Source organism: Achroia grisella, unplaced genomic scaffold, assembly GCF_030625045.1.
Source record: "Achroia grisella isolate CSIRO2021 unplaced genomic scaffold, CSIRO_AGI_Agris_v1 utg1179, whole genome shotgun sequence".
Lineage (NCBI taxonomy): Eukaryota > Metazoa > Arthropoda > Insecta > Lepidoptera > Pyralidae > Achroia > Achroia grisella.
The window spans coordinates 500,526-519,959 of NW_026712591.1; the positions used below are offsets into that span (position 1 = coordinate 500,526).

The 19,434-nt window shown below is 29.2% G+C and overlaps 1 protein-coding gene across 2 annotated transcripts; it reads left to right on the forward strand.

The window, feature by feature from the left end:
* The first annotated feature begins 819 nt into the window (after positions 1-819).
* On the forward strand, positions 820-17,285 carry LOC131852452 (protein lin-28 homolog). 2 transcript variants are annotated; one of them, XM_059203111.1, is made up of 5 exons: positions 820-1,202; positions 11,226-11,356; positions 13,996-14,168; positions 14,689-14,809; positions 15,884-17,285. In XM_059203111.1, the coding sequence occupies exons 1-5, from the start codon at positions 1,163-1,165 to the stop codon at positions 15,953-15,955; spliced, it is 537 nt and encodes a 178-aa protein (XP_059059094.1). In that variant the 5' UTR covers positions 820-1,162; the 3' UTR covers positions 15,956-17,285. The 2 variants fall into 2 exon arrangements, with proteins under 2 accessions (XP_059059094.1, XP_059059103.1); XM_059203120.1 differs by lacking the exon at positions 820-1,202 and adding an exon at positions 1,972-1,992.
* Positions 17,286-19,434: the final 2,149 nt, after the last annotated feature.

Sequence of the window (19,434 nt, forward strand, 5' to 3'; positions counted from 1 at the left end):
AATAGTTTGTCACTTGACTGAATTACGAGGGTCACAATAACGAGGATTTTTTGTCTATTATTATAAATGTGAATATGAGTTTGTTTTTTTGTGACTGTATTCAATATTTATACTGCAACAATGATTATTTTTATTCAACATTTCCTTGATAAAAGTGCATTTTTTTTACCATATAAGATTAAAAAACAAAATGCTCATGATGTAGTTTAAAGTGAACAAATGTAAAATTCTAAAGTATCTCGATTCAAATTAACCGATATATGAATAAGATACTTATTATTATTATTTAGATAATTATTATAATACAATTCGGCGAATGTATCGTGCATACTTGATATAAAAAAACAGTAAGTAAGTAAGTAAGTTGAGAACCTACTCCTTTTTTAACATCGATGAAAGGGATGAAAAGAGATGTGTCACAAAAAATGTGTCAAAAAACGAAAAGTGGAACGAAAAGTGGAATCGAAATCTATAGTATTCTATAGCTACTTAATAGATAGTGATGTTGGTACGTACAATAACAATAGAAAAACAATTTTGAATGGTGAATAATATCGACTTCTTCACGGTTGGTCTAGATGATTGCTTAACGAAAAGACTTTTTATTAGGAGTGAGTTTGTTGTGAGCGGGTGTTTTTTGGTGATGTTTGTTGGGAGACAGGGTGTGGCGATGGCGCGTGTGAATGGTGCCGTTCACCCTGCTACGTGCCCTTTTCTGATGGAAGTGGCTAGGAAGTTACGTTCTTGAGGCGGCGCGGCGGCGGCCGCCGCATGCCGTCAAGTGACACATTTCGGGTTGGGGTAAAGCGGTCGCCGCTTTCGGCCGGTGCACACGTTCCGTTAGCTTCTCTATTTTAAAAACTACTTGCTTGGCGATATCCGGGAAGGGATCGGCCGCATCACCGCGCCATTGGTATCGACTCTACACCACTGTCACTCATTTTCGATGCAGTCGACCTGCGTACGCGTCGTTGGCCGCTACGCGCGCAAGCGCGTCCGCTCTTATGCACTTAACAATATTTGATAGTTGATAAGATTGAAAAAGCGCGCTGACCAAAACCTTGAATGAACTTAGTAAAAATAAAGTGCCTTTTATTCACGTGAAAGATGGATGTTACTACAAGGTGATATTTGTGGTGTCTGTTAAGATTACTTTGTTACCATGAGCGGGAGGGAAGGCGGAAATGCAGTTCCCTCTTCGAGTAAGTATAGACTACTACCAAAAATATTTAAATTCGCCGTCTATTTATATTACTTTAAGCGATTTGTACAATTTTCAAAATGATATTAGTGCTTGTTATTTGTAGTTAACATTATTTAGTGTATCGTATTGAAAGTTGTCGTAGTTCTTATCAAATGGATTTGTAGTTTATAGAGCCCGGGAAGGCAATCAAAAATAGTTGTTTATAACATTACTGAAATTATTTGAATTGAGGTTAGTAGAGTGTTGTTCACTGAAGTCTGCTCACATGTGTGTAACATGTTTACTATTTGTTTCGACATTACAACAAAAATAAGTACACATAACTTATTAATAATCTTCTGAATATCTTGCGTCTACGATACCCCGATAACGTCACGTTTTACGCAGTTTTATTTTCTTATAATCACAGAACGTATTGAATGCATAAGTAATTTGTTCTAAATAATATCAAAATGGTTTTGTATTTCGTAGTGCATACGTTTATTACACCAGTTTTTCTATGGAGGTATGTTGTAGTTCGTATACATACGTCATAGTTTATAATTAAACTAGTTATATGAGTATATTATCAAACAACAAGGCCTACGCATCGAAGCAGCAATTGTTTACTATACCTACGATTCCGTTTTAGTTACTCGCGTGCGTGTCACTAGCGTGCAATACACTCACCATACGTTCTCTATGGTGCGTGATCTTATGTTCTATAGAAATTGTTTTAGAGCTCATAGACGAATAACCCAAGCTATTGTTCATCTGTGTGACTGAACTGTATTTGTGTGCGTGCTTAGGTAAGACGACTGCATTTTTGAAGAACCTTATTCTCTAGTCCCCACTATTCTTGCACTACGTGTTTTTGTCATCGACATACCATACTTTTAGTGAGGGTCGGATAAGATATCGACGTCTAAGTTTGTTTAATACAAACATACAAATTTACATAAAATTAACTATATGGCAAATATTGCTTTAAGTTTAAAGTTATTTGGTAATTGGGATTTTAATTAACTTTACTTTACTATTAAAAAATAATTTAAACAAAATAATGAAATATGAATACCATTATTACATTAAAAATACAAAGTTTTTAATATTTACTATACTTTACGCTTACTGTGCAACTTGAAAATATTTACTTGGGCGCGATATTTCAAGAAGTGTTAGGAATGTTTAGAAAGTCGATGTTAAGTAACGTTACGTCCCTACGGCAGGGTCTGATTCGTAACCAGTCAATTAAATCTGAATGGTGGTACATTCAACCATCTCTTTCCCACTAAGTTAAAGACCCCATAGCTAAAGCGCCACTTGACGATGATTCACGTTCGAATTCCATACCTACGACGCTACGATTGATAACAGCCAAAACTAGTGAATGGCACGTTTTAGGTCATTTCATTTGCTTGTTATCCATGTGCCGCATAATCAATATAACATAGGTACATACCTACGGATGTGTTTTGTTTACTAAGATTTAAGCAAAACAGCCAGAGTAATTTGTTCGAATGACCTCGTGAACTTTTAGTTTTTAACGGTTTATCATTGCAGTGATTCAGTCTAAACAATTTGTACACAATATAACTGCGTATTTCTCTGTTTCATATCATAGTATCATAAAAAATAGCATGTTTCATTCATAGCCACATGTCAGTATAAATATTTTCTACTATACTATATAGTGCACGGTATGTGTCAACGACCTCACAGAATGGGAATTCTCGTCGTAATGTATCCTACATTTTGTCACATGTTACTGGTAGAATGCGAGCTATCCAGTCGATGTTTAGAGGCATCACAGACATGTGTAGTTAATAGAAGAAATGTTCCTGCCCCCACTCACGTATACGTTGACACGAGGATTATAGCTGAACTAATAGCGTGTGTCAATCAGGTTAATAAAATACATATATAGAAAGATTTTTAATCAGTAACGTTTATCTCTGGATAATTCAGAAAATGTACATTAGACTATAGTTAACACAATATATATTAAGTAATATGTTTTTAAAAATTAACGCTTCATGAAAATTCACACTCACGTACATATATATTTTTATGTATTTATATTTTACGTTGCATGAGTTATATAGGTTTTACTCATATTTAGTATAATGTGGCCAATGTTATTCAAACCTCATAGTAGTAGATATTATGTTATCTGTGGTAGTAGTAAGTATTTTCAATTAAAAATGCTCTAGCGTCTCTTAGTGTCAGTTAAGCTTCTAACTCTTCGCTGAATATGATATATATTAAAGTAAGTTTATTCTTTAAAATTGCAAAACATAACACTAATTTCTATTTAAATTTACAGTTTTGGATCTTACAATAAATAAAATTTTGATATAGAATATGCGTATTACACCTACTAATAAGAAGTAGTATTCAGAATCACATTATCACTACGAGGCTACAGTATTCTGGAAGAAATATTTAAAATGAAATCCTACACCAAGTCCGCAAGGCAAGGCCATTATATTAGGCCATATTAGGCTAAAATTCCCCTCCTTTGGGGAAAAACTCGTATTTGTACGCTACAGTGGTACATTCATGGCTTGTTATTATAATATTAACACATATAAAATTATGAAAGGACAAATAAAATATTATTTATAAAACTTTCTATTTCATAAATCACTTATTCACTATTACTTATCTTGTTGTTATTCTTAAATGTAAACGTAAAAGAGTGGAAAAAAGCTTTGCATTTCTAGTTCCATTTATTTATTTATAGAAATATAATATATGTATGTTTCCTTAGGAAAATAAAAAAGATACCGAATAATGTTGTCATATATATAAGACAGGTATCAGCGAATGTACACAGGGATAGGTTTAAAGAAATTAAGTACTAACTAATAAAAATAAATATTTATATATACACACACATATGAATACGTATAAATAAATATACATAATCAAATATTATATATACTTGTATGTTAAATGTCACAAGTAACAAAGTAGTTTAGAAGGAAACATATTTAAAAAGACAAAAAGTGGGATGACCGAGTTCTTAAAAGTGGTTGGGTACTGACCGTTACGTATGTATACATAGCATGGAATTAAGCTATGGTCCAATTAACGACCTATGTTTAAGATAACTAAGTTATACTACGAATACGTATATAATTTTGTTTATTCCATGAATAGTAGAGCCTAAGTATAAATGTTCTGGTAAAAAAGATTTGCTAATCTTAGTAAGGTGATGTTTACCTATATGTGTACTAGATTTTGAACATGTCGGAAATGTCACTGATAATAATAATTTGTACTTTTTTTAGCTAATAGATTTTATACTAAATAAAGTATTAGATAATTGAATTTATGTACATCTATTTAAAAGAATACATTATCAAGATCAAACATTTGTAAATATTATTCTCGTATTTTATAGTGACAGTCTGTTTTGTTGATATTTTTTGGACATATATGTATAATAAATAGTATTCAGACTAACTTTCTCTACGAGGCATAAGATGAATAATAGGGGTTATCTGTGTTGTTTTAAATTACAAGTAAATTATATTACTTCTCCACTGTTTTTAGAGTAGTACTAAGTAGGATGTATGACTATAAAGATCGGTTAGGTTGAAGTCAAGATCAGTTTCATGCAATCCACAGGTAATTGTTGAGTTGAGTACAATTTGTTGATCTGTTTGAACAAAAACTCTACATGTTATGCATATTAGTTCCTTCTGATAAATAGATACCTAAGACAGTAGTTACTAAAAACTAGTTCTTCTTAATTTTTTCTAGCCATTATTTCTCTAAAACTTATTCTTTAAGCTCAATCCTATATTATTATCTACTAAAGCAATCTTAATAATGGTTACTTTTATGATATAAAATGAAGAAGACGAAGGGACTTATCCTAATTATTTAAGGATGTAAATTTGTCTTTTTATGAATTACAAAAGAAACTATTTTCGGAGTGCTAACACATACAAATATATTTATGCATTACATATCGTCGTAATATGGTCCATTAGTTTCTCCTTAAGAATTAAATTGTATAAACAAATAAAAAGGACAAAACAAAGAAAACAACTGTAGCAACAATTTTCAGATAAATTGTAAAAAGAAATTGTTTATTATAAAATGATTCGATATTTCAATGAAAAGTAAACAGATTTTAGCAGGTTACATGCGCTCATGCTATAAGTACATAAAAATTAATTATTATTACTGCATCTGGTGAACAATAGTACACTAACATCACCACATAATAAGTCGTTGGGGTGAGCACAAGCAGTAAAATGTTCGACTTAAAATATGCGTAGAATTTCCCCTTCCTGCTTTTAAAATAGCACAGGCTTAAATTAACTCGGATTCCAAAATAGTATAATCGCTGAAGGAACTAACAATAAACAAGAATTGGAATTGGCACGATTTTTTCTTTGTTTACATTTTTATGAGCACCTATTTATATACATTTTAATTTATATTTCCGATGTGTAATAGAAAATTAAATTTTTTAATATTACAAAGATACGACACTGTTGGAGTCATATACATTTGTCATACACTTTTTTGAGTGTACTACGCTTACTACTGCATACTAGGTAACGTAAAATTGCAGAAAATCATAATATTCAGAAAAACATGTTAGTGCTACTTATACCTATGAACTACACATATGAAGATAAATTAACACCTACTGTTACCATAACCTAAAGACGCCATTGAGAATTTTACAAAATTCTCCTTACGTACGAGTACAAAATCCAAAAACTTCCTCTGTTATTAATTTTGTTTATTTCGTGTTTGTTTATATATCTTTTAAATCATCCGTTTTCAATAGAAATGTTACTTATATTGGTACTTATTATATAGTTAGTAGAATAGTAGTTCAAACATCACGCTCCATAATACTCAAGAGAATCTATTTCAAAACTGACTCTAAGTAGATTTTTGTAAAATACTCAGTAGTGCCAAATCCCATCAATGAAATTTTTAAAAATACCAAACACAGTAATTTATTAAAAAAAATGCTTCCTGTAACACAATATTAATATTAGATACACTAAACTCGGGTTGATGACCCACACGGGGCCTTGATGGGTTACGTATTAGAAGACATGAAATTGATTCATATAATGACAATTCAGATGGATGATATAACTAATTTAAGTATGTATATATATATAATGAGGGTGGTATCTAATGCAGCAATAGTTCTGAAACAGCCCAAGAGTCATTTCAACAGAACTTAAAAATTTCCTGCGATTGGCCTGGCTAAAGTTGAATAAATTAATGAGAGTACGACTGGGATTAAATTGGCCAGCCGTAAATAAAACCATAACTTATATAATATATAATATAAATATTTTTTGCATGTATTTCTATTTTATCCCTAGTAATATTTTAAGCTGTAAGACGCAATCAGTAGGAAACTGCAGATAGTGATTTAGGTAAACTAATGATAGTGTTTTAGGTAAAACAATATAAATTTGATTATTAATTATTAGTTTATTTTATTATTAATTTGCAGTATTTTTATTTATAAAAATACATATTTATTTTGGTTAAAGTTAACTGTAAAATTATTCCTAAGTTATATTATTTCAATTTTATTTGCACAAAAACAAACTGAAATATATTATTTTTGCAATATACATTTTTTATCGCTGTTTTACGTGTTTATTAAATAAATGACGATATTATTATATATAGAATATGAGTGTTTTCTTCTCTAGTAATTAATAATAGGATTTTATTGTAATAATTGTTTATAGTAGGGGAAATGGAATGCAACTAATGCTTTGAGTGCACAAGTATGTAGCGTTGCACCGAAATTCCAAAGCGCACGGTGGCAGTGGTAAGGCATCATGGTACGCGCTCTCCGCCTCACGCGCGCCGCAGCGCTCCGTGCTGTGTAAACAAAAGTACAAAACAGATACACGCGCCTCCGCTGCCGTCTTCTTACTATTTTAATACAGACATACAACGCTCACAAGAGCCACTTACACACAGGGCTATTTAATTTTATCAATAAAATCATAATTATATGTAAGCAATCAACAATTAACAAAATTACATTTTTTATTTACTTGAATTCTGACGAAACTATAACTTCTTTGTAAATTTCTTTTTAGGAATATAACATTCAAACTAATATAATATACGAAATGAAGAATATAAACATATCTATGTATTATTTTTATTTTAATATTTAGATTGTTTCAGTCATTAAAGTTACTTAACTTTAAATATAGCTATTATTTATGATCTACTCGTATACCTATAGTACATACGAGTAGATCATAAATAATAGCATCAAAAATAACAAATACTTATTTTGCCTTTGCATGATACTAAATTTAAGTTCTACGTACCACGCTATGGAGTGGAATGTTGCATAGAATATTATCGCTTTAAGAGCAGTATTTTCAGGTATTTTGATATCAGCGTTGTTTTCGTTCATTCATCCGACTAAGATAAGATACAGTTATTTCGAGAGGCCACGTTGATGGTATGAGAAAATTCTAAAGTTCATAATAACGTTTTATAGAACTTACAGATAAAATTAAGGTAGTACAAGAAGTTGATTCTAACCTTTCTAAATTATAATAACTGCTGTTTTAGGTCAGATAGGTTTCATTGTTATTGCAAAAGAAAAATCATTATTTATTATAAAATGTACTAAAATACGTGGAATTCAGAAGTTTGAAAGTAGGACCGGGTACAAATTTTTCTTACACTTATGATTCTCATGAGATCTACTATGGGTAAAGTTAACTGGGTTTATAAGGAGTGGCGTTGACCGCTGAGGCCTAGTGGCGTAGCGCATGACGCTGTGCGCCGGCCGAGGCTGTACGGCGACGAGGCCGGGTAGGTGCAGTGTTGCGGCAATGAATGAAAAGGTACCAGAAACGCAACCTAAATACCACACATTCTTCGAATCCCCGCCGCCGTCGCCACGTGTAGCAGCTCTCTTTTACCGCTGCCGCCGCCCGAAATAATATGCTTAGCTTACATACCAACACATGGAAATGTATATCGAATTAGCAAACCTACCAATGAACTTTCAAATGCCCGGCGATGTTTAACTATGTGAATTGGAAGCTTGTTTATTTAAATGTACATTGGTGCCCTTATAAGGACTGCTTCAAAACTATTCGTTGTTGGAATATTATGCAGCATTAATAAGTTATATTTTTGATGGGCTTTTATTCTAGGTTTCATTTGTTTATTTTATTTGAATTAATTATGAAACATAATATTACTCAAACGAAGTAGCTCATAAAGTTTACATCTCCTAGGCATCCTAAAAGGGATCATACTACACTATTCGAGTTTAAAAAGGAAATGGCGAAATATTTCTCGAAACGAATTTTTGCGTAATATGCAATACGTACGATGCAATAATTCTAGGCCTCTACCACTTCTCGGAATCGAGGCATGGCATGGATTACCCATTATCAGAGTGAGTAGAAGTGAAAGAAAATGCATATATGAATTAAATAACAAATTTACAGGATCTCTTTCGAAGATAAATTTGGAGATGATGTCATAATGTAGAGTATCTGTTGTTTCTATAAATGATGTCTTCTTATGAAACCTGTAAGCTATATAGTAACAACAATAAAAAAGAACCTTTGGTTTCTCATAGTATGCCAGATAGACCCAGTTGACATATCTGAGCTTGGTGGAAATAGTTATATATAAGCTGTCGATTAATTCAAAGTATCTTGAACTTATTTGGTATTTGGAAACTTGTTATTTGGAATCAACTACAAGTACTTGTGTTGGATGGGATATCAGAGACATAAATCAGTAATGGAGGTCCACAGTTTTCTTCAGCTTAATTATAAGAGTTTTTCATAAAATTGTAAATTGATCACATCTTTAGTAGTCCTGAGCACGCACAATCTAAAGGAATCGTAGAACGCACGATTCAGTGCGTTAAATGTTTTTTATGCAAAGTTTACATGATAATAAGGATCCATTCTTTGTAATATTGAAACTTAGAAATAATCCTGTAACACATAATACTCCATCCCTAGCAAAAATTTTATTCAATAGAAAACTTAGAGAGGTTAAAGATTAAGAAAACCAAGTAATTGTAAAAATTCGTACCTAAAGTTAGAATTAAACAAACATTGATAGAAAGGACGATGATGAATGAGAAAATTTATAACAGGAATTATGTAAATTTAAAAATGATAATCCTGGGGAAGTTGTGTTGTTTAAATTTAGGATTAAATAGAGATAGGTTGTAATTAAGAGCCAAAGAAATGCTAGATCGTATTTTATAGATTCTGATAATAGAGTATTTTCAGTACCGTGTCATGTTCCGGATGAAGAAAATAATATATTTATTATAACAACTATAGCGGGGAAACAAATAGATAATTGTTAATAATGACACTGCAACCACTAGTGCAGCTTAATCTGCTAAAGCACAAGCACAGTTATATACCCATATATTACTGACTCTAATTCAATAATAATCCTTAGTCAAAGTATAAGTTTCTTTTATTAAGTTTATTTGTTGATGATGAGCACTTTAATTTATCCAACATTGACAAATCAATTAATTTATTTAATTCATTAAGAAAATTGTAGAATATTCTTGTAATGACACGTAATTAGAACTAAAGAATAGGATTCTGTCAAGATCTTAAACTGATATTTTATTTGTACAATATTTTATTTTAAAATATATCATGTCTATTATAACATGTTTATTATAACTATTAATACTTAGTTTACTATTTACTAGTAGTTGCAGATGCAAAAATAAATGAAATTATCTTGCTAAGTCTCTTGTTTGTTCATAATTACTACTTAATACTACGGTCCCAGTTTGGTTGCTAAATTTTATGAAAATGTTGCGCGTTGGTTGAATTTTATTTTATGGTTTATTTATAAGTACTTAATTATAAATTATTTAAAGCTTTTGCATTCCTTTACAATGTCTTTTTAAAATTAAATGTATTATTAAATCTCAAAGCAGTTACTCATCGACTTCCCATTAATGCTTATTAGTTTCTTGTACACTCATGTTACTATTTTGAACGGAAATATCGACTGGCTTACTCATTTCCACTATTTGCTATATAGTGAATTTGACTAATAATGCCATAAATATTTACGTTATTCATAGTAAACAACCAATATCGTGGTATAATTTATATGAAAATTTATTTGCCCAAAATGATTCTTTGAGGTTAATAGCGTTAGTGACATATAAAAAGAAGAATCCATTCTTCAATTTGGTTCCCACGTTATTTTTTGTGAGGGCGCTCGATTGGGGAAGTATACCCTTTCTTAGTCCAGTAAGCGATCGTGGGGCCTTATTTATTGCTAATAGATTTCAAACAGCAAAGTCTAAGCATGAATTTAAAAGGGGACGAATAACAAGTATGTTAGTAGGTACTTTCGTAGGCAGGTAGTGGGTTATTATACAGCAATTGTGAATGTTTGAATGCATTACTATTTAAATAGTCTTCGGTTTAAGCAATATTTTTTAAATAAATATATTAAAATAAATGATGGATATTTGTAAGATTGGAATATTTTATTACAATTAAATTAAAACAAAATTACAAAAAAATTTATTAAATTCGTTTGTGTATACCCAAACACTATAGCCGACTGGTGAACCGCGCTTTATTTTATTTAGAGTTGTCTATTAGGTTCTTTCTACTCGTATATAGTTAAAAAAATACAAATGATCCTTCTTGAGTAATATGTAATGAGTAATCACTACTCACTACATATTACTCAAGAAGTAGTGAATGTTAGTAGATTTTTATTATTGATACTGTCTCTTTAATAGACATAATTAACTTAGTGTTAGGATTCTTTAAGACCTCCGACCTGGAGGTATTTTCTTAATTTGTATATGTACAATATGTAATACAGAATACAGATTCTGTACTAATAATCACTTGCAATTTATGATGCGGTTTACTAGAATTTTATTGCTTTTAATGGTTACAGCAATACTAATGATTGTATTTCGATAAACAAATGCAGAAGAAATAAATGTTTAAATTAAAATGTACTGTATCTATTACAGGCGCCGGTGATGCCAGTGGGAGCGGTGTGGTGGGCGTAACGCGACGCGGCCGATGCAAGTGGTTCAATGTGGCTAAAGGATGGGGGTTCATCACTCCTGATGATGGCGGACAAGATGTCTTTGTGCATCAGGTATATCATCTAATATTATCAATGTATATATACATATAGATAGTATTAGTAACAAAATATAAAACAGAAAATTCAAGCGGTCTTTACTGAAAGCACAAAATTTTTACACATTTGTATTTAAATTTCTGTAGCCTTATCAATAAGCACATTTTTAAAGGAGTACGTAACAATAGCATTTGTTAATTATATGATACATGAAGATTATGTAGTGATACGCTCTAAAATTCTATTAAGTCAAGAGAAGTTAGTTTCCGTAATGTCATCTATAATATATAAAGCTGCATTACGGTGACTCACTGATTTAAATATAAAAATCTAGTCAAAATTATTTCGGTTATAAAACTTAATTATAAAATTAGTTAGATCATTATGTATTATAGTACTGAAGAGAGAGAGAACGAAATGAAAAATACTATTTAAATAGTAGATATAAACATTCCCAAAAATAATAAATTTAATAATAATTTAGTTTAAAAGCAGCTATACAATTCTAATTCAATTGAAATGTTTGATTGGTATCAACGAGATTGTTACCTTCCTTGCTATATTTTTTTTATGTTTTATAACATAATAAAAAATATAGTATACGATATATAGTGTTATGCAGTCATGTGCTCAGATATATGTGAACACTACTACGTTGTTACTACAATATTATTGACAATTTGAAATATTTTAAAATGCATAACCTTAATATTCTATTTGAGTATTAATGTGAAAAGATACAAAAGTGACCTATTTGCGTAGAATATAAACATACTATATTACAGGTGAAAGCTTATGCACATGTAAAGTATTAAATAAAAGAATTAATTGTGTGAATTGTTTGCACGTGCGTTGGGGTGATATAAACTTTTAAGGGACTACATGTTTTGTATTTAACGATAGTTTGAGTACCATTTAAAACACGTCAATTGTAAAGCGACTCGATTCGAACACCTGTTGAACTATTATGGGTACTTAATTATTAAAACGAAGTTTAATGAATTCAGTTTTAAATGAGGGTTTCTGTTCATAATTGGGGAAGATGTTACTGATAATTTTCAAGTTTTGTTTCCTTCCATCCGGTATAAGATCTTGATCAGCAATAACTTTAATTAATTTCTATATGTTTAACTATAGATATATATTACATAGATATGTGTTTAACTATATAAAATATTTAGTGAATACTACTTAGTATTGCATGGAATGGTTTCTAAACATGGTTTCTGGTATATGAAATTAAAATGGTTCTGAATTATACTGCTACATTATATTTTATTGGAATTGGGAAGTTCTTAGAAATTAATGTTAAAAAACTTATCTATGAATAATGTTTCGACTTATATACATTTTTATTATCTGTGACTTAGAGTTAGTAGCATTATAGGCATACAATTTAAACCAAAATTATACTTATATGTGACATTGACGCCTTCAACTAGTTACGAACATAATATAATAATAAATATATTATTCACAATAGTGCGTAGAAGAACATACTCATTCACAGAATATAGTTTCGTATCTAGCGGTTGACCCGATAGTCCGCTTGTTTGTTTGTTCGGCTTATCAAGGCCGGATGTTTTTTCTATACATTTACGCCACTAAACTTGTACTTCGTTCAGTTGCAACGACGCTAGCGGTAAAATTTAATATTAGGTCAAGATTATATTATTGAATGTCGATATGGTTGATTTTTCTTTCTGGCGGCGATACTGTTCTGATTTTAACAATATTCTTATATTCATATATACATAGTACTATAACCTGAATAAATGTATACAACGAATAAGTATTCACATTATAATTATTTTGAATCCTATCCATTTATTACAGTGTCGATTACACTGGAAATAATCGATAGGATTGTACAAAGAGTCCAAATTAATTTACGATTACCGAGGGTATACACATAAATTCTAAATTAAAAACTAAACTAAAATTCTAAAACTTTTTTTTACTAAAACTTGATTTTATTTTAAATATAAAAAATTTCTAGTCTTTTGTTAACGAGATCAAATCGATCTTTAATTAACGGAATTTTTATGAAAATCCGGTTATCGTGATGTTTGTTCCTATATATTTTTAGCAGTATATACGTGTCAATTGGGACATTAAAGCTTGTGCAGAACAAAATAAGGAAGTTCAAAAGAATTTCTGTTCATGTGGTTTTGAAGTTTGAAAGAAAAGAAAGGAAGAAAAAAACATTAAAGCTGCGTGGAGCCATTTCAGTGCATTTTTGATGTAAAAAATGATTATTTTATATTTATTTTTAATTATCTACATGGTAAATTAAGTTTAATTATATGTACATTTTATTTGCTCTTTTTTTTTTGTTGTTTAGGTATATTGTATTTTTTATATTGCATTGAATAAAATATTTTTCTTTCAAAAAAAGTTTGGTATTTTATTTAAATATATATTTCATTGAAACTGCTATTTATTATTTTTTATTAAAAATTTGGTTATTCCCTAAGATATACATTTGGAAATAGTTATTTTAATTAAATATATGTCTTAAATGATAGTGGTCGTTTAATAGAACTATGAATTAATACAATTTTTTGTTAGCTTGAGTTTCAGTAAATATAAAAAAGTGATAGATATAAACGGAATTGTAGACTGAATATTGATAGTGTAATTATTATTTTCAGAGTGTCATCCAAATGCCTGGGTTTCGATCACTAGGCGACGAAGAGGAAGTAGAATTCGAGTGCAAGGAATCCGATAAGGGTCTGGAAGCAACACGGGTATCGGGTCCTTCATCTGTTGATTGCCAGGGTTCCCACCGCCGTCCTTTATCGAAGAAGAGATTCAGAAAAATACGGTATAATATTTGTTCTGATCTGCTTTTGGCAATAGAATCTTCTAATTATTAATATCCTTATATTTAATATATATATATTAAATATGAGATATAAGGTACTAAATATGAATATGACTGATTAGATTTAGAGAGAGATTTGTATTGAGATGTGTGGTTTGTGTAAAGTAGGTACTTAGATAAAAATATTTAACGATGTGGCTGCAAATTGAAACGAAAAGAAGAGATAAGGCTACTAAAGTCTAATAAGAATGAATTAACATAAAGAATCGATAATATCAAATTACATGTTATAATATATAAAAATTTTATTATACATAAATATTTTTAATATTCTAATTGAAAATATTATATTTTATAAAAGATAACAAGCAATTAAATAAACTAAATAAATACATTATGATGTTCTACGAGGATATCTTCTTAATGAAACTTATATCAATAAATTAGTGGAAACTAATATTTGCAGTGATACGAACTATATTTATAGTCGAGTTTATAATTCTGAATATTCTTGTTACAGCTGCTACAATTGTGGAGAATTCGCTAATCACATAGCTGCGAAATGCAGTATTGGACCACAACCAAAGAGATGTCATAACTGCAAGAGCGAAGATCACCTCATTGCTGATTGTCCATTAAAGGTAATTATGACAATGATCTTTTAACTCGTTACCTCCATGTTGCATATAAAAAATATCGTGCAGAACTTTATTTGTGTGTGCATCTAATTTATTTTGGGTTTTTTACATTAAAAATATAAATATAGAAAGCATAAGATTTAACACAAAAGTTAACTATGTGTTATTTTCTATCGTTATATTAGAAATATAGGCATGTCAAGCATTCTGTTCTTGGAAATATCTACAATTGACGATGAGTCCGCCTAACCCAACTGGATTAATGGTCATCATGGTAGGTGTTTGTTTATTAATTTATTATTATATATTATTTTGGTTAGTTGTTAACAACTAAACAAATAAAAAAAATCTAAAAAGTTCTTTCGAAAGAAGTCACTGCTGCTACACAGTATTCAAACGTTCTTAAAAAATTATCGATGTTGTCATTAATCAAATGTCGTATTCATTATAACGTCGACAGTTAACAAGACAAACTGTAAATAAGTATTACACTTATATAAGTAAGTAAACATGTTTATTTGCCGTACTAGTTACAATAATTAAAAAACAATAATATATTAATTGATAAGATAAGACAACGGAAGCAGCTTTGTTTGTCTGAAAATGTTTAGGTTCACCGCATTATGTTCATTGTCACACATATGATTCTTAGTGCGTAAAGACTAAAAGTTCATGTATAATTTGACGTATAGTACTTACTCAATCAGCTAAGACGATAAATTGTCTCTTCATTTAGTATAATAAAAATTATACAGGGAAGCAAGCAACGTGATCATCAATAGTAGTTACGGTATACCAGTTACGTATGGTACGGTATACAGCAAAAACAGTTCCCTTATTACTATCCATCAGACTTAATAACGATATACATAGACAGACAAAATATATGTAACTTTTTTTTTTATTATAATTATTATTATATTTTTAACAATGAAAATAAAGTTTCTATAACATATATAATCTCTACACAAACCAGCAGTCCATGTTATTGTAATTTAAAGTTTTTGTTAAATACATTGTAGAAATTGTATGTTAAATAAGCTCTAGACGATTAATGAGTGATATTTTGTATTACAGAAGAAGGACGAACCCCAATCAAAGAGTTCTGGAAGCTCGCAAGGAAGCCAGCTAGGCAGCCCGCAGTCGTAATCACATCGTTCATTCTAGTTTGTGTTACAAAACGTGATTAGACTTTTTAGTAGCATTTATTTGTTGAAGCATTGTATTTATGTTAAGGATCCTAAAGAAATGTCTTGTAAATTCATTTTGGTGTCAAAAATATATTTCAGTTTCATCAAATGCAATTAATAGACTATATAACTTTTGTAATGTACTAATTATTAAATTTAGTATATCTTTTGCTGTAAAAGCTAAGAGTGTCTACACCATTCTACCTCATTTTGCCCAATAATATTATAATAGTTGCAGTATGATTTATAGATTTAAGCACAAGACTGATCAGTACAAATCCATAATGTAGTACAAAACTTTACACTTAATATTTTAATGAATAGAAAGTTTATAATTAAGTTCTGCAAAAGTAACGTAAGTACAAATTTATGTGTTCGAGTGTCAATATTTTAATTAATTTACTTTATATTGTATTTACCCAAAGTTAAGTGTGTGTCTATATCATTATTATTAATTTTGTTGCTATTATATATTATGACAAACTTTATATTAGTTACTTATAACCATAATTAGATTAGTAGTATTATATCTGGCTATGAATATTGCGAGGAAGTTTTAAAACATTAAACTGTTGTTTAGGATATTTTAATAGTTTAAACACCGTTATAGTATAAATGTTGCATTTTTGCAAAAAAAAGAAGTACCTAATAAACTACCTCTACAAAGGAAAAATTAGTTTTAGGGAATCAGTTTACATAGAATAATTATAAAATAATATCTTAATTCACCTAATTTTACACAATTTATTATTAATACCACCTATACTTCAAATGAGTATTTCAAAGTTAGTATTAATCGCATATCATATAAATTAAAAATTGGTTTTGTTTGAATTATACTGTCATAGTTTATTTCATTCATTGCATTACTATACAAATATGAATGTCTACAAGCCAAAGTAAAAAGAAGTTGCAATAATAGATACATATAATGATTTCTATATATTCAATAGCATATAGTATTTATAGTATATAGTATTCAAACTATTAACTAAAAGTGACATGTTATTGAGAAAGATAATTTTGAATTATATGATATTTTAAAATACTTCCAACATCTGTTTTTATATTATAAACAAATATTATTTTATGTAGAGTGAGTATCAAGTATGACAATTTGTGTTTGCTCAAAAAAATAAGAAATAAGTAAGCAAAGTTATCCATTCATAGGATTTTAATATCATTACTACTAATATTAAACGTAGGAACATTAAAATTTCATACAAAAGAGAAGCCACACATTGCTGCATACTTACGTAATAGTATCAAGTTTTGCTTTCTCTTTTTTTATTGTACATTGCTGAATTATGAAATGAGCATTAAGTAAATTGCTTTGGAAATCATGTTTATAACATATATTTATAGACATAGCATCTATAATTCAAAAAGATCTAAAAACAAAACTTTAATCTAAATAAAATTAGGCAGAAAGAAATATACAAAGATTAAATCGTGTTGTTGCTTTATTATTGTTATTAAAGTTCTTAGACTTCTCCTAGAGGCATTATCTAGATACATATATTGTGCTAATAATCATTATACCTCATTTAATAATTGTTAGAAATACTGTAATAACATTTTAATGAAGGACAACGATAAGGGAAAACTCTGGACTTTTTCCTGTTCTGCTATTACTATATTTCACATTTGATATAAAAGAATAAAACATAGAGGTATCCATTATTTTTATATTACTAAGTATCTATGAATATTTTCTTAATGTTTCACAAAGTTTATCAAAATAACGTACATGTAAACATATGTGTGAACTTATTGAGATCATGAGGGTTCAAAATCTAAAAAATGTAATCATTGTTGTAATTATAATATAGATTTTGAGTCAGTCTAAGTATACTATAACAATAAATATTACCAAACAAATTACTATTTTTAGTAAACTTAAATAGAAATATTTGCTCAATTACCATATTTAGGACAAATTAGACATCTTTAAATTTATTAATACAATAATGCATCTTATGCATGGTCATTTTATAGATTTTATGAATGGTCACTTCTAAGAGACCATATTTTTATTGTTACTCTAATTTGTGAGGTAAATGTTTATGTATGATGTAAAGCTGTAACGTTGTAGTTATTATTGTTACCGTGTACGTGGATGAACTATATTTTGCATATTCTTCAAAGATTTCTATACAACTTTACACAAATTATATAGTGAGTAATATCACTAAGTAATCAAGTTTATTATGTTAATTATATTAATTAGACTCTACATTTAATATTCAACGATATGAATCCACGAAAGCCAGCAAAGTTAATAGCACTGGACTTCGTAGGATACAAAATAGTATTGTACATGTGTGTGGTACAAATTTGTAACGAATGTGTTGTATAGCTGTATAATGATCGGGATGTCATTCAAAAATGAATTTTTGTTTCATACATATCATAATGATATATCCGTAAATAATACTTTGTATTGTTGGCGAGAGTATTCGGATTAAAAAATAATTGAAAATGATAATGTGCAAAAAATATCTTTACTTGTATTTTAAAATACGTATTAGTCACAAATTTAATTGTGAACAGCTTTTATTATTTAGTCATTAAAGTAATATATGTTGGCTATTTCTTGACAACTGAGTTAGGGAATGAATTTTTATGCTATGTTTTCCAAAAAAGCAGTTTACTTTATGCTATTTTAACGAAGTTTCATTGCATTACTTGCATAATGTTTAGTGTTTAGTTTAATTATTATTATTATGAGTGTACCCCATCGAAAAGTCTAAAAAAGTAGATTATTATTATGTAACACATCTCGTAATAATTACAACTGAATGTTTGTTTTGTTATTTGAGATTAGGGATAGTAACGATGACAGATAATAATTAAGTATTTACTCATTAGTAACCAAAACATGCCATAACATAATTAAGAGAATTACTGAATAGTAGATTGTAAACAAATACGGGTTTCCTCAGTTTTCAGTTATTATAATATTCATTGCTAGTGTCTTAATTATTTATAGATAAGATCTAAATGAAAGACTACTTGAAATCGATCTACCTCATAATTTAATTACGTTAAATAGAGTTTATTGATAAGTTAATTAACATTTACAAATTCTAGCATTTATTTTTCCATAATACTATCTTCGCTATGCCGAATTTTTAGGGTTTGTATTTCTTATGTTTAGAGTTTAAATTTGTTTTTTTCTAATATTCAAAGAAAATAAATTTTGAAAAATATGTTGTATATCATTTCATAGCAATCTATCGATAAACTATATTATGTATATTTTTGATTTCTTAACAAGTTACTATGATAATTGTATCGATAACTCACTTCGAAGTGAGATATTCCCGATATAAATTTTTTTAAAAACCTTTGGTACATGAGTTGACTTAACTTTATTTACCAAGCAGCGTACTCTGTAAACTGTGTTTCAGTTTAAAATCTTAATATAATATTATT